The 17435-nt window shown below is 34.9% G+C and overlaps 1 protein-coding gene across 1 annotated transcript; it reads right to left on the bottom strand.

Annotated features, from left to right (window-relative positions):
* Positions 1–3059: 3059 nt before the first annotated feature.
* Positions 3060–16655, bottom strand: LOC133674694 (uncharacterized). The gene is made up of 3 exons (XM_062095904.1): positions 16430–16655; positions 3758–4474; positions 3060–3688 (listed from the first exon to the last, which is right to left on the bottom strand). The coding sequence occupies exons 1-3, from the start codon at positions 16653–16655 to the stop codon at positions 3060–3062; spliced, it is 1572 nt and encodes a 523-aa protein (XP_061951888.1).
* Positions 16656–17435: the final 780 nt, after the last annotated feature.

Genomic DNA, 17435 nt, shown 5'->3' with positions numbered 1-17435 from the left:
TTAATGAGAATGCACTTTTAAGTACTAATCAGTAAGCTTGTAAAGAAAACAAAAGGAAAGAAAATGATCTGATTATCTTGGGTAACCTGCCCACACACGCTCACAGTAGTCTATTTTCAAGGGCGACCAGCCCACACATGCTCACAGTAGTCTATTTTCAAGGGCGACCGGCCCACACACGCTCACGCTGGTCTATTTTCATGGGTGACCTGCCCAAGTACTCAAAGTGGTCTATTTTCAGGGGCGACCGGCCCACACACTCACACTTACCCTGGTCTATTTTCATGGGCGACCTGCCCAAGTAGAAAAAGAAAGAGTGGTCTCATTGTAATGGATGATCTACCCAGGTGAAGGAATGGTCTCATTGTAATGGGTAACTTACCCAGATAAAAACATGGAGAATTGGTCGAATTGTAATGGGTGACCTACCCAGAAATGGAAAAAAAAGGAAGAATGGTCGTGTTATAATGGGTGACCTACCCAGGTGGAAGAATGGTCTCATTGTAATGGGTGACCTACGCAGATAAAAAAACATGGAGAATTGGTCGAATTGTAATGAGTGACCGACCCAAAAATGGGAAAAAGGTAGAGTGGTCGAGTTGTAATGGGTGACCTACCCAGGTGGAGGGATGGCCTTATTGTAATGAGTGACCTTCCCAGATAAAAAAACATAGAGAATGGTCGAGTTGTAATGGGTGACCTACCCAAAAATAGAAAAAAGAAAAAGGGGTCGTGTTGTAATGGGTGACCTACCCAGAAAAAATGTTGATCTCATTGTAATGGGTGACCTACCCAAAGAAAAAGGAAAGAATGGTCTCATTGTAATGGGTGACCTACCCAAGTGGAAGAATGACCTCATTGTAATGGGTGACCTACCCAGATAAAAAAACATGGAGAAGTGATCGAATTGTAATGGGTGACCTACCTAGAAAAAAAGTTGGCGAGGGCTCAAAGGCGCACTCGAAATGTGGTAGGGTTAGAAAACACACTACCTGAGAAATGATGGCTTAAAGGCGCACATAAAAGGAAGTGAGGGCTCAAAGGCACACTCGAAATGAGGTAGGGTTAGAAAACGCACTACCTAAAAGATGGTGTAACACCGATCTATCAATGATGAAAGCAATGCATTATGATTGATATGCATGTATACTTACCTAAGAAATATAGGTCCCTTTTTTTTCATGGTGTCTTTATTTTCTCAAAAGTTGGAGTGTTAGTAGTAAACTTCGATGGCTTTTTCTCTCTTGCTTACTCGAGTCATCTCTTGTGATCTTGATCTCTAGGACTTGATATCATCATACTTCTTTGTCCTTTCCCCTTTATCTCAAGGGTTGCCAATTTTGCCCGATATTTTTCTTAGGAAGAGAATCATAGAGCCAGCCCTACCATGCATTTTTTATTGCCCCCCAGCTTGATCATGCCCCTAAGTATTCAATTCGGGTTTGGGGATGAGGCTATGTGAAGGAAGGTTTGTAAAGGAAGGTTTGACAAGAAGTTGTTTTCATGCAGAAATTTTGGAATTTCAAAGCTATTCCAGACACAAAAATCATCTTGACATCGATTCAAAGCAAACTTATTCTGAAAAAATTCAAGTGATTCCTATGGAGAGGTTTTCAGAAGTGATGAAAATTTTTTGTTTTGATTTTGATAAAAAATATAAAGTGACACTTGGTTGGTCAAAAAGGTTTAAGATTTAATTTGAGGGTTTCAAAGAACCAGTGTTCAAAGCATTTATTTTATTTGTATAAATAATGATTTGACCCGCACGAGAAAGCATTGCCTACCGATCCAGATTGCTTGCCTTTGATCAGAAACGGCTTGTTTAGGCATGTAATGTAGGCTTAGGCTCTTGGTTATGAAGAAAAAGATATTTTGCAGGCTCAAAAGGTGTTTAAGGGATTTTAAGACTCAAGATCACTTGTGCTTGTTTCCTGACCTTTTTCTTTTGAATTTCTTTCCAAAATGGTTTTTCATGCCCTTCAGTGTAGGGTTTGGGCTCTTTCTCTTTATTTTCTTCATTTTGTTTGGTTGAGCATAATCACCTCAGTTGTTTTTATGAGAAACCCAAATCTTTTGGATCTTTTGGATTTTCCTTATCATGCCCCTGCTTTGCGTGGGCAACTTTGATGATCGAGAATTTTCTTTCATGCACCCCAGTATTGTTTGGGCACTTTCAAACATTAAGGTTTTTTCTACATCTCTCGCACCTGCCCCTCAGTGTGGGGTGTGATCCTAGTCGAGGTTATTTCCAAAAAACGTTACCAGGCTCAAAGGGGACTGCAAATGATATATTTCAACCTTGTGAAAGGATTATCAAAGATGACCTTTCTTCATCTCAAATGCATGCATTTAGGATCGGTAAGCCTTGCTTTCATGCAAATATGCAAAGTGATTTCTCATTATTCATTCAAATAAAACTTAGCTTTAGAGTCACTTCATGGTGTTTTGTTTTTTGTTTTTTTTTTCAGGTTTTCTCGGAGTATGGTTACCTTTCTAAGGAATCACTTGAATTTCCAGAACTTGTTTGTTTGAACAAACACCAATATGATTTCTGTTTTGTACTAAACTTTGAATTCCCAAAAAAACCTTGTGAACATGTGAGATCATGCATTGTTTTGGGAAGAAAAGGGAAAACACTAGTGGTTTCGCGGGTAAAAATTATACTCAGTGTGTTATTTGCATGAAACAACAATAAAAATGAAGGCATTTCTTGAACACAGGGAAACACATGATCTTATTAACAAGAAAGGCTCATTTGACAGAGAAAATCTTGTGGCATTATGAGCCAAATTACCAACAAGACTGAAATAGGTTGAAGTAAAAATTATCAAACAAAAAATAATAATAAGGCAGGCTTCATCCTTCCATTTTCATAAATCTCCTCTTAGGCTAACCTCACCCACAACAACTCTTGTACAGGTCCCATTGATGGCAGGGACAAAAACTGTGGTCAAAATTTAAGTTCTTCAAAATTGAGGCTGCTTTTTTTTCCGCACCCTGCTTTGACCATCGATGCTTTTTGAGCATTCTGCCTCTAGTGCCTTTACTGATCCACCGCTTCAAGCATGATTAGGTAGAGGGTTCGTGTTCACATTAGGAGCTTCTTCCAATGTTATCCACCCTGCCTTGATTAATTGCAAAAGCTTTCTCTTGAAGGCGTTGCAAGTATGAATGCTTTGTCCAGCAACACCAGCATGATATTCGCAAGTGAGCTCTGGCTTGTAACAGCTAGGGTAAGGTGGTTGCACAGGCATCAGAGGTTCGGGAGTTACCTGCCCAATGCTTAATAGCTTCTGGTACATCTCATTCAAGGGTAGCGGTAATGGAGGTAGTTGTTCTTGGACCCTTTGGTAATTTCCAATTTGGTTTTTGGCTTGAAAGTTTTGGGGCTCGGGTTTTTTGATGTCGACAACTTGGGATGGAGTATGGTAGTTTTGGGATGAGGTTTTCCTACCCTTATATTCATCTCCAACATGGTTGACCTCTTTCCTTTCGAAGCCTCTTTTCTCAGTGGGTGCAGAAATTCTACCACTTTTGACGCCTTGCTTTATACGTTCACATACTACCACAGCGCCAGTGAATTGCTGGGCCGAACTACCCATCACATGCTCATAATATGGTGCTTTGAGTGTGTTGGCAAATAAAGTGACCATCTCCTTATCCAAAAGTGGAGGATGAACTTGAGCAGCTGATTCTCACCATCTTTGAGCATATTCCCTTATGCATTTTTAGTCCCTTTTCTCTAGATTGGACAAGCTGGTTCTGTCGGGAGCAATGTCCATGTTGTATTTGTACTGCTTGATAAAACCATCCATCAGGTCTTTCCATCTCCGAATTTTTGTGTTGTCCAATCTCATGTACCAGCTCAATGTTGCCCCACTTAAGCTATCTTGGAAAAAGTGCATCAGTAGTTTTTCATCATATACTACTTCTGCCATTTTATTGCAATAGGACTTGAGATGGGTCATGGGGCATTGTGTTCCACTATATTTGATAAACTCAGGAACACGAAACTTCTTCGGGACTAGACACATCTCCGCTGCCCGTACTGGGTCATATAAGTCTACCACTTCAATGACTTTGATTCTAGCTTCCAGCGCCGCTATCTTTTCTTGATCAAGGCTATCAGATGACTTGGCCTGGTGGGACTCGTTTGCAAATGCATCCATGACTGTCGGGGCTGGTGCAGGTGTTGCTGACTGCACAAATGTTGGATTATGTTGAGGCTCTTGACCATGTTCACTCATTCTTTCTTTGGGCTGAGCTATTGTTGGAATCTGATTAAAGGTGACCGGTCGGTTAGAAGGACCTTCACCAGAGGTATTTCTTAGTGTTTGCTCGAGTAAGCTAGTGAGGCGAGCCACACTTGTCTTCAGAGACTCCAACTCTTCTTGAAAATGGGCGTCACGGTGAGCGCGCTCTTCATCTTCCGTGTTTCTCGCTCGAAGTCGGGTGTTGTAGACTCTTTGGGGACCTATATTTCAACCTACTGGATGTATGTATGTTATTTACAATGAATGGATGTATGTGTACGATGCAAATGTATGTACATGCGTATTAGGGAGTTCATACTCTAAGGATAGGTTTGGGCCATTACATGATGGTGGCTTTCTACCTGGTCAAAAGGGTCTCTTGTTGTCCTAGTAATCACCCTCATGAAGGCAATATAGGGGCTCAGTAGGTAATGGGATGGCATATGCACCAATCATTACCAGTCTAAGCTCTTAGTGAAGAGTTGGGGTTTACACAAACTTAAACCTTGACTAAAAGTCGTAAGGTAAGCTGCAAGTCCCCCACTTAACCTAAAGTTATAATTCCCCTCAAATGTGAATGATGCATGAAATAATTTTATACAATGCATGAACAAATATGTACAAAAATTAAAGCGTATGAGCAAATGAGAATGAAAATTACCTACAACACAAAACCAAACAATAAAACACGATGATCAGATAAAAACAAAGCTTAGTCCACAAGGTCCCCAGTGGAGTCGTCATTCTGTCGCACGTGTGCGGCGTCGCGGCGATCGTCCACCCACACTCATGTGTGTGGGTATCTATCCGGTAAATATGGAGAGACAAGGAGTTCTTGTCTTTTTATTAGTGGAAAAAAAAGAATGGGAGTCGCCACCTAGTATTATGGTCACTAGGAACTCTAACTGGTCTCAGAAATCGGGTACGGAGACTGGTTGCGTAAAGGGAAGGTATTAGCACCCCAAATACGCCCTACCTAAGGTAAGCTGCATTGTTTTATTTATCTGATCAAAATCTAAGGTTTGGTCGTGTTTTGTAATTGTTGGTCATATTTATCTAAGATTCAAGAAAAGCCCTCCTCAATAAGAAGGTTTTTATCTTAATAGGGTAGAACCTAACCGTTTTAACATTGAAAAAATAAATAAATTTAATATCCAAAATACGTATTACATGTAATATCGTACCCCGGATACTAAAAGACAAACAAAATAAAATTTTTATTGTTTTTGAAATTTTGGCCAATGTTCTCTTGACTTTAATAAACTGGTTATTAAAGCCAAAATGCATGCTAAAACATTGTTTTTTGGTGTATAAAAAACACTATGATTTTTTAGCTTTGAGACACTTGGCCGTATGCACAAAAACATGTTTTTTTTTTTAATGTTTTGATGAAAACCGAGTATTTTAATATCGGATGTATATTTTTACGATGTAAAAATACAAATTAATATTAAGCAAAATTTCGTAGAAAAATACGTGGAAGAGTTACAAATGTTTGAAAATATTTTTTGAATTTTTTTTGGATTGGGCTAGACCCGGCCCACTCATTTTGGATTGGGCCGGACAAGTCCGGCCCATTGAACAGTGGAGTACTCTCCACTGTTCACATGCTACGTGAACAATGGAGATGGTGCAACGAAGAAAGAAGAAGAAGAAGGAAGAGGGGTGGATCACCTGGCGTGGCTGTGATGGCTGGCTGAACGGGGAGGACGACCTGAACCGGCGGTGAAAACGGTGGTGGAGTTGGCGGTCGGTGGCAGTTGTCGGTTTCTGTTTTCTTTTCTTTTTTCTTCTCTCTGCTGCTTTCGGTTCTCTGCCCCTCCCCTCTGCTATTCTTCTCCTTTTGTTCACTGGCGGTGGCGGTGGCGGTGGCGGTTCTGCATGGTGGCGGTGCTACTGTGGTGGCGACTGGGGACTGGTTCCAGGCGGTGGTCCTTCTTCTTCTCTGTGTTTTTCTTTTACTCTGTTCTTCCTCCTACTCCCTGTTTTATTCCTTCTCCCACTCCCTGGTCGTTCTTCTGTTTCTGTGGTGGCAGCTGTTGTTGACGGCGCTGTAGGTGGCGGAGGGGTTGAACAGAAATGAGGGAGTCGTGGCACAATGGTTGTGACCACCAGTGCTGTTGTTTTCCTTCTTCTTCACAGTGTTGCAGCAAGGGGAGGAAGATTGCAGCTGCTGTGCTGCTCCTCCTTCTGCAAAGATATCGGCTGGAATCCCGGTGCTGCTCGTGGCGGTGGAGAGGTTGCGGTGGAGAGGAAGCACGGTGGCAGGTGAGGTTGTTCTTCTTCTCCAGGATTTTTTTTCTTCCTCTGTCACTTCCTGTTCTTCCCTTCTTCTTTGATGGCTTCCCTTTCTCTCCTCTGTCTTCTCTCTCGGTCTCCCTCTTTTTTCTTTTCTCCCCTTTAATTTCTAGTGTTTCGGTCTGCTTCTCTTCACTCCTTTCTCTCTAAAAAAACTGTTGTTTCCTCTCTTTCGGTCTCTCTTTTCCCCCTTAAAAACTGTTGGTCCCTCTCTCGGTTTCTCCTCCCTTTCTCTTTCAAAAAATCTTTCCACCCCCTCCTGTTTCTGCTTCTTTCCTTCTGTTTCGGCCTCCCTCTCCTTCTCCAAAATTCCCCCCCTTATATTGGTTCCTCCTCTGGTATTTATAAGCAGAGGAGGAGAGGATCACCTTACCCCTGCCATGGCGCAGGGTAAGGTGGGTGATGGGAGCTGTTGGCAGGGCATGGTTTCCGTCTCATTTTTCTTCCATAATGCTTGCAGGGTATGGTTTATAGGTATGGGTCTTGTGCAAGTGGGAGGGGAAAGAGAGAGGGGAAGAGTAGCGGGAAAAATTTCAAAAATCCTCTTCTCCCCTGTCTTTGCATTTGCAGGGGAGAAGAAGCTGCACCGTGCCGTTCAAAACGGCACCGTGCATTTTTTTTTTGAAGAAATGGAAACAAATTTGGAAGTGACCCAAAAATAGGTTATGACAGCCTATGTCACACCTAATCCTAACCTCGATCTTCTTCTCCACCTAACTAATGATCAAACCAATCATCATATCTTCATCATCCGACCAAAAAGAAATATGCCTTTTCTTACCGACAATATCTCACAGTGTCACAATCACCAACGCCTCTAAAATTAGCCTGAGAATGCTAAAAAATTGTTCAACCAAACTGAAGCTTTGTAGCAGTTGATCTCCCTACTGGTTAGTCGTGAAGTACACAACTAAACTAACATTAGAGGATGTATGAGATTAGGATTTATATGGTGGGCTAGTCAACACACCATCATCTCATTAAAATCCTAGTGATGATGCGTGAATAGTAAAATGATAGACTTATAATATCATCATCTAACTACAAGTATAATGATAATTTCATCTAGACCAGGGAGTATTTTGGTAATTTTTCAAATCTAATTTTTTTTATAATTAGATTTTATGTGTATTTGTAGATATTTGATTGAATGAAAGCCCGCGACATGTCGTAGCTCACCAAACGAAAGGGTTTTGAGATTTTGACTAATTTTGAGGATAAACAATGTTTCATGACATAACTAGAAGGACGATATTATGATTTTATTTTGAGAATTATCCAAGATGAGTGCTGGTCCTGGTGTTTAATGAATCAAGGGTTGAATAATTGATTAATTGTTGATTTATATAATTGATAATTTAATTAATTGATGTCACACATGATTACTTGATAATTTATTGACGAATTGTGTATAATGTGTCTTAAAAATAACTTTCAAGTAAAATCCATAATCTTGCATTGTGATTGTGAATGTATGAGATAAATTATAATAAGAGATAACTAAATGAATATCAACCGACACTAGATGCGTAGGTTGATTACTTGATTATTTTTACATCCTAATTATCATTATGAGATGAATTTCAAGGATTATCGAATTGATTTGAAAATCTTGTGTTCAATTATCATTATGAGATGAATTTCAAGGATTATTTTTACAATCATTTTAAAACATGACGCATGATCATTTAAATGGATTAATGACTCCGTAAGTAAAAAGAGAAATTAAAGAATAAGTAATAAGCATTAAATCATATCCATCCAGTGGCTGAATTAAACAAATATTTATATCTATTGAAGTGGATTAGTGAATCTCATAATGAAGTTAACACTCAAGTTAAAGGTATAGAATTGGATAAATGAATACTTCTATCTTAAATCACAAATCATAAATAAATGAAACTAAAAGTTGAATTAAAGCATAAGCTACGGGTATTGAATGTGACCAGTGAATCCATAATTTCATTAAATCATTAGCTAGGAGTATTGTTTGAGATTAATGAATCCCTAATTGGATTAAAAAACAAACTAGGATTATTGGAATGGATTAATGAATATGGTTGGTATAAGGCACAAGCTATGGTCACTGGGATAAATTAATGAATGCATACATGATATAAACCACAAGCTAAGAGTATTGAAATGAATCAAGAAATGCGGTTAACTCAAGGCTAGAGTTTTGCTTATTTTAAATGAATTTTTGAACACATATTTGATGAAAATTTTAAGATATTCATAATGGTGATAACCTAATGTGTATAATGAAGGAAATAATACTTGATTGCTTAATGAAGGGAATACAACAAATTAAAAACTTGGCATTGATTTAAATATGCTTGAAAAAGAAATAATGATATTGTGTTTATTCCTAGGGTTGTAGTAAAGATATTAGTAGTAATGGATGCAGATATGCTTACCTTATCATTCTATGTTTCCCATGTGTTACAAGTATATGTCTACCATCACCACAACCTAGATATCGTATTTCAGACTTTTATGGTCATTTTATCATCAAAATAATTTTGTAATTACCATCTTATGTCATGTAATTGAACTTGATGCATATATTGATTTTTAATATTTTTATGTTTGTAAGAAAGTAAAAGGATGGATTATTAATCATTCTAGATTTCATTATATAAGAATATTTGTATATATCTCATAAAATAATATAAACTTTACTTATGTATAAATGTAGTGAATGATTGAAATGGATGAAATTATTTTGTCTAAGGTTACTTGAGTATTGGTTGTGTGAGCTGAATGTGATTTGAGTTGTTACTATTATGGTGTAGGTATTAATGTATGAAAATTTTTTAGGTAAGGCCTCTGTGCAGGGAAGACTTTGCTAAGATTTTGTTAAATTGATAAACTCTTTATTGTAAATAGAAAATCTTGTTCATGTGTTGATATGCATGCGTTATAGTTTTTATGTTTTGTGTATTGATTGGGAGGGTCTCTGTATAGTGGAGACTTTGTGTGTGTGTGTGTGTATTCACTTTATTTTTCACACATATGATTATGAGAGAAGATGAAATTGCATTAAAAATTACAAGGTGTCACACCCCTTTTCTCTTCACCGCGACAAACTTTTCTATCTTTCCTCTCTTCCTTTTTAGTCTCTCAACAAAGTTTATGTCGTCACCACTCATCAAATGTTATGGTTTAGAATTAAGAATTTTTATAAAAACAAATAGGGTTTTGTGAATTAGGTTAAATAGATATAAAATGCATTGTTTTGAGTTGTTAATTTTGTTATTTTTTGAAGAAAGTCGATGATTTTGGGTTATTGTTGAATGTAAATTAGGGTTATGATTTTTTTATTCGTGAAGGCGTCAATGAGATGGCACATATGCCCTAGTCAACAATACACTAAATTTGTGTCGTGCTAGATTTTATAAGGTTGGAGAGGTTTAATATCTCGAAACGGCCTTGGAGAAAGATGAATCTCTTATTATGAACGAGAACATGTAGTTAGAGAAGCAGGTCCATCCACAAGCAATCCAGGTCTATCTATGAGTTGAGGCAATTTTGGTGTTGACCCATACATGGGCGTTACAGGGTCGCCCTTGAGTTGGACGAGTTGGGGTGGTGCAAGCCCATCCATGATTTGGGGTGATTTTTAGCTATTGTTAGATTGTATACTTTAATGTTTTAAGAAGAATTATGAATTCAGTTTAAATTTAATAAATGTTAAATGAATTCTCATTGTGTTTAATTATGAATTGTAAATTGTTAAATTTGATAAATTATGAATTGTGTTGATTTTTTAATTGTGTTGGAGAGATGAATTGTAAATTGTGATTATTGTTGAGTAGATTTTTTTTATGATAGAGAGTTGAGAGGATGAAAAAAACTGCCCTAACCATATTTTTTCATAAGTTGCATATGAGGCTTGCGACTTATCAATCTATGTTATTTTTCTAAATATTTTATGCACTGTGATATTTTACCAATATTCTTTAACTCTACTAATGTCCAGAAAAACTTCAACTAGCCAACATATAATAGACTCACACAGACAATCACACAAACCTCTTTATTTTCTTTTCCTAATATATATATATATATAAATAATAAATAGAACAAACAAAAGGAAATATAAAAGGCATGATTATTAATTTTTATCATATGGTTATTACTTTCAATTGTATTATGTTTATAGTACACATTAAATTCAACCTTGTCTCACCTCGAAACTCCTTCACCTAAATTCACTCTTATAAGTTTAAGAAATTATGTTGGTGTATACTAGTGTTATCACCATATTTTCACCCCATTAAAAATAGAGCTTGAAAATAAAAATTTTAAGGATAAAAAATATATAGAGCCTGCATAGTAGCTCAAATCCAATTTTAGAAAAGGACTGTTAATTTATTTCCACCTTATAAAAAAAAATCTAAAGAGAAAAAATAAAAAGGAAAATTTAGAATTAAAAAATTAAAGATAAAGATATTCCTTGACTTTAGTAGCAAGCCTATAAATTAGAACTCTAACATTATAAATAGGTTGCCACTTCAATTTAAAAGAGAGAAGTAAAAGAAAACAAGCCCTCCAGCACAAAAACTCTCTCTACACACTTGAAACTTCCAACACTTGCCGCTCTCTCTCTCCTCCATCAAACCTTAATGCGCCAGCCACTTACATCGTTCACCCCTTCTCTGTTCACCACCACTTGAACAACCCCAATCTGACCTTCAACGATCTCTAACATGAGCGAGTAGCCTTTCAGACGTTTAGTGTTCTCAAGTAAAACTATTGTACTCCAACTTCTAATTGTTGTGATTAGACCGCTCTTGTAATCTGATTTAAGATGAATGATATAAAATTAAAAGTTTTTATTCCAATTCTTGTTAATTTCAAGTTAGTATGACATCTAATCATGATTTGAAAAAGTGAATTTGATAAGATTTTATTTAGACATGGATTAGAGTAAAAAAGCATGAACTTTAATGTTAAAAGTTGGTTTCTAGTTAATATACTTTAGATTTAGGCTTTCTAATTTTTGTTAAGAGTAGATTTGAAGAGTAAATAATTGACATAATATAATATTTAACTTGGATTAATTTTCTAACATGAATTTTATTTTTAATTAATTATTTTGTAAATGATTGATTTTTAGGATAGGTTTGTACTTATGCACATGATTAAAAAGAATAACCATAATTGTTTCTTTCTTTTATGTGTATATATATATATATATATATATATATATATATTTATTTATTTGTCAATCTTTTTTTGTGGATTCAATGTGATCATTGTTTATAATTTGAAGGATTTTAATTTAAAGAGAATCGTAAATATGAAATAAATTGAATATGGATCTAAATTTCTTACATGTATATTTTTAGAAATCATTAAACACTATATTAAAGATCATGATTGGCAAGAATAAGTTAGATAATTTTCTCGTAAAATAGACAACCCTTTGCAATGGGTATAACCAACTTCATTGCCTGATTTTTAGTAATTAGTGTTAGGTTTTTTCCCAACATTTTTACCTTAAAAGAAATGTAGATGATGACAGTGACACCGTTGATTCTTACAATATACTTGACATCATTTTATTTTCCAAATTCTCCCTCACAAGGAGGAAATATTTTTTTTTTATCCTTAATTATTTTTAAACCCTATCCTCAAATGGGGTAAAAATATGGTGATGACATATAGATAAGTTTAGCTAATTTAGCCAGCCAATATTAAAACTTTCATTTTTCCCCGTTTAGCTTCTCTTCTCCCCGTTTAGAATTGTTTGGCCCAAGATAAGTCTAGCAATATTAACTAGCTCTTACTATACAAAAGATTATATATACATATATATATATATATATAAATGTTGATATAGGGTTGCATTCTTAAATAGTCTGAAAAAAAGAAGAAAAAAGAAGAGGGATTTAATTAATTTTCACATTAAAAAAGCACGCTAGCCGTAAAACCAGGAGATCTTCGGAACTTCGGTGGCTCCAGCTTAGGGCATCATTATTAAAGTTAAGCAAGGGCATTTATAGTCGAAGAGAAACTCTTGCATTGCTATATTTTATGCAGCCATTAATTAGCTTTGGGGATCCTGATTTTAAGTGCGTTGTTCATGTTCCATTATGTCGTGCGTAGGACCTCCCATCTTTACCCTAATCATATACACCCAAAATGAAAATAAAAGAACTTTCTTTATTAAAAAAAAAAGAAAAAAAAGAAGAAGAAAAAGAAGAAAAGTTACCGTATTTAATGATTAGCCAAATTAAGAACTAATATTTATTTCAGCTATCAAAAAATAAAATGAAAAACATCGATCATTGTAAAGGAGTAAGAGGACGAAAGAGCTAAATATGGGAGGATATTGTACGTAAAATAAAATATATACTAAATTCTTATAACTTATTAAGATTTGAGGCATTAATTTAAGATATAATAAACATTGTTTATATATATAAAGAAATTATTAACTGGAACATGAAGAATTCAATAATTCTTTCTTCATGAAATGTTATTTAACCCATTTTCATTGCACTTGTCATTATCTGAGGGGAATCAATCAAGTAAAGTGCTAAAATTTTATTACTCTAAAAGTGCTCTCTTTTTTTCTTTTTGGAAATCAGAGGGTGAGGTAACTCCGCTCAATTGCACTTCGCCTTCCCACTATATATATATATATATATATATATATATATATATATATATATATATGTTTTGCGCATGCGAGTCCCCGAAAAGGTTTCAAAAGGTCGCAGAGGGTTTCATTGAAGCATGCGGTGACAATGTGGTTGGCTATTGAGAAACAATGATCATTTGACGAAGGGGAGTGTTCTATGAACTGGAGAATTATATCCACAATTATATGTAAAATAAAAAATATTGTAGGAATATTTTATTTATAGAAAATACCCTATGAAAATACCTTTTCTGAAATAAATTTTATTAATTAATAAGAAAATCACACTTCTTTTATTTTTTTTTCTTATATTCATTACCAGAAAAATAACAAATACAAACAGTGATACCATTTATATCAAGATTCATCTAAAAAATTGGATAAGATGAATTATTGTAATGAGGTTGAGGGTTTTATTAATTACACACTATCTAATCCAAAAAATATTAGTGAAGGTGGTATTAGATGTCTATATAAGGGTGCAAAAATAAAAAAGTTCCTCGCTACAGATGTTGTAATGATATCTCTTCTATAAAAAGGATTCATTGAGAAATACTTGTGTTGGTTTGCACATGGAAAACCATACATTTCTTATAAGACCATGGTAGGAAAGATGGCTGGTTCAACTTCTACTTTAGCAACATGCATAGAGTTGTAGATGACAATAGTAATCCTTATAGGATTATGGTTATGAATGCGATAAAAATGAATTAGGGTTATGCAAGTGAATGTCCAATCGTAAATGAAGAACCAAATGTAAATGCAGCCATGTTTTTTTTTTTATATCTTTTGAAAGACTTCGATGAACCATTATTGATTGTCCATATCATGGGTTGAGTAAGGTCGGTTATGATAGAATTGTCAAATTAACAAGAAGTATTTTTACCTAAAGGAAATATGCTAAAAGAGAACTTTTATGCTGCTAAATCCATAATGAAACTCCTCAGCTTAGATATTAGAAAATCAACATATGTCCAAACTTCAGCATGTTGTACTACCTTGAAAATACAGAGTTGACTGAGTGCGAAATACATGAACATACTCATTATAAACCCATAATTGGTAGGGGAAGGATTATTGTCGCACATAGAAAACTTATATACTTCTCAATCACTCACTCCTAGACTGTAAAGATTATTTATATCTCGAAAGACTGTTAAGCACATGACGCTACATCATTCACATGATGTGGTGGATATAGTAATGGTGCACCCATATGATGGTGAAGCTTGATAACACTTTAATAAGGTGTATCCTTAATTTTTAATGGAATCAAAGAACATATGTCTTGGATTATGTATAAACATATTAAATCCATTCAAGTCATTTATTGCTCCTTATTCTTGTTGGCCGGTGATGCTCACAGTTTATAACTTGTCACTAGGGATGTGCATAAGATCAAAGTTCATGTTTTTATCTATAATCATACTTTGTCCTAATAGTTCAGGTTGAAATATAGATGTTTGTCTTTGACCGTTAATTGATGAGTCTAAATAGTTGTAGTTATCTTGGACTTTGACTTATGATGTCTTGGGGAAACAAAATTTTCAGATGAAAGAAGCTTTGATATAGACAATCAATAATTTTTCAACGTATTGAATGGTTTCTGGTTGGAGCACGTATGAAAATTAGCATGTCTATACTGTATAGAAAATAATAAGACCTTCACGTTAGAAAATGATGGTAAAACATATTTCTTAGATTGCCACCAGCGATTCTGCCAAAATATCACAAGTACAGAAAGAACAAAAAAAACTTCTTTGTTGGTAGAGTTGAAAAGGATGTTGCATCACCGCTACTGTTAGGTGAAGAATTGTATGACGTGGTGTCGCAGTACGATGACATCGTGTATAATTTTCAATTTGATACCTTTTGATCACGTGGTCAAACAACTTACAACGAAGATTATACAACTCCTAAAAAGTCAAGAAATTAGGTTTGATAGGAGTGTGACAAAATAAAAGCATATCCCAAGACACCAACGCTATTGGAATAAGAAACACTCACCCAACGAATACCAATTCGCGAATGAAAAGTATAAGAAAGACGTCACAAGATCAGTTATACCTTGATAAATCAATTTGTTCTTTATTCCAACAGAGAAAACTTGTTGCAACACGCAAAATATAAGTTTATTTCATAAATGCATGGCTGTTAAAAATTCTAACTTACAAAACCTTATATAAGTTCAACTAGTAACCTTAATGAACCCAAAACTTATGGGATAATATTTATCCATTTACAATAAACTCAAAGTATGTTATAACTAAGCCCAAACATGAAAAAAAATAATAAAAGCAACAAATCTGACAAATAAATTAAAGTTGTTACATCTAATTAAACAAAATAACCAAAGATAGATAATTTTCCTAGTTTAAGTAATGTCATGAACAAAATTTCCATTATAGAAACACTAGGATCTTTGTTGCCACCTTTAGATATCCAAAATAAGTTAGGAAATTCATTGTTGAAGTTGTCTCCCCTCTAGTTTTCTTATTTGTCTAGGATAATTAATCGTAATTTATAGAATCCTCTTAAAGCATGGAAAACCTTATTGCATTCATTTAACCTTCATTGTAGGATTAGGAAACTCCCAAAACAAGCTATCATATCATTATAGAAAATGATCATTTACCAAGTAGAAATCCACAAGTTAAAAACAAGTAAACAACAAAATTCATATAACATATTCTGACCTATATCGCAAGGCCCTTCTAAACTTCGATTGACCTGAAATTGTACCCCAACATAGAAAATTATTCCGGGATACTGTAGGTAAATTTTCAGCTCGATCCAACAATCAAATTGATAATTATAGTTGTTACCATAAAACTGAACAGTAGGCACAATTACGCTAGAATTTGAATTTCCTTGTTCAATCCTTTCTTGGATCATATCTTTCACTCTCTCTTCAAGATGCTTCATCCTTGAATCACCAATAAGTATAATAGATATTTCATATGCCTCTTGTTTAAGCTTTCAGAACTCTTTTTTGGCTAACACTCGCCTCCAATAATTTTGAATAAAAGTAACAGCTCTTATCTTTTGTCTTTCATCCTTTCAGCGTTGTTGCACTCTCTCTTTAAATTTTGCCATTCATAGAAAATTACATTTAACTTATCAAATTCTTTCATTAAAACCCTAAAGTTACAAAAAAATCCCTTTTAGTTGAATTGGCCTCTCATTCTATTCCCAAAATCCCTTTGGTTTCTAAGCTGCCAAAAACCTTTCTTATGACCTATGGTCTCATCCTCGAAACCATCAACATCCTCCTTAAAATCTTCATAATCAGCCCATATTGGCCTTTCAGCTCTACTACCATTATTTGATTTCAGATCAGCCCCAACTTTCCTCACATCTTGGGTACTTATACCAGCTTTATTATTATATTTCTTCACATTCTCAAGTCTGTCACATATGTTCCTCATCACGAGATCCACCCTTTCCATCATCTTCGTCAAGGCTTGAATTTGAAACTTTACATCACCCTCGGGAAGAAGTGGTGTGTTATTCTGATCAGATATGATTATACATGCAAAAATTGGTTAGTGATATAAAAACATTTTCCTCATGTTGCTCGTGTTTCACTCAAAATTAGGCTTTTCCCCTCATTTTACCTTCTTTTGGCTCCTATGGAACTTAATCGAACACCAAATAGAACCAACTTAGTAGAGTAATCTAAATAAGTGTATACAACTCAAGAAGCAATAACAAACATGAAAACTAGAGAAAAAAAACTATAATGATAGTCTCGCAAGTAGCGAGAAAATCTATCTGAATTACAAATGAAACTAAAGACTCGAATAAAAACAGCTTGTAAAGTATTCAAAAAACAATGGAAACAAACACCCAAATATATTATATATGATAACTATATGCTACAAAAATGAAAACAACATAAATGAAACAAGTTTTAAAGTTGACGCAAAAACAGACTCGTTTACGATAAATTAAGTTTAAATCTAGAACCTAAGGTAAAAGATTTCCAAATGACCTAAAATGTAATATATAGTGCGATTACAACCGAAATAGACAAAATATTAAATCTGAGAAATTTATGATAGGGTTTGATATGTAGACGCAAAAAACGTTATGAATTAGACCTGATCAAATCTAGAATTGAAACCCTAAGCAAACGATATCCACTTGACCCTAAAATTAATATATAGTTTTATTATGACCCCAGTAATCAGACTATCAAGTTTGAGCTAATTACAAGTTGATTTGATCTA

Source organism: Populus nigra, chromosome 15 (genome assembly GCF_951802175.1).
Source record: "Populus nigra chromosome 15, ddPopNigr1.1, whole genome shotgun sequence".
Classification (NCBI taxonomy): Eukaryota; Viridiplantae; Streptophyta; class Magnoliopsida; order Malpighiales; family Salicaceae; genus Populus; species Populus nigra.
Note: the sequence above shows the minus strand (reverse complement) of the source record. Positions and strands in the feature narration are given on the sequence as shown.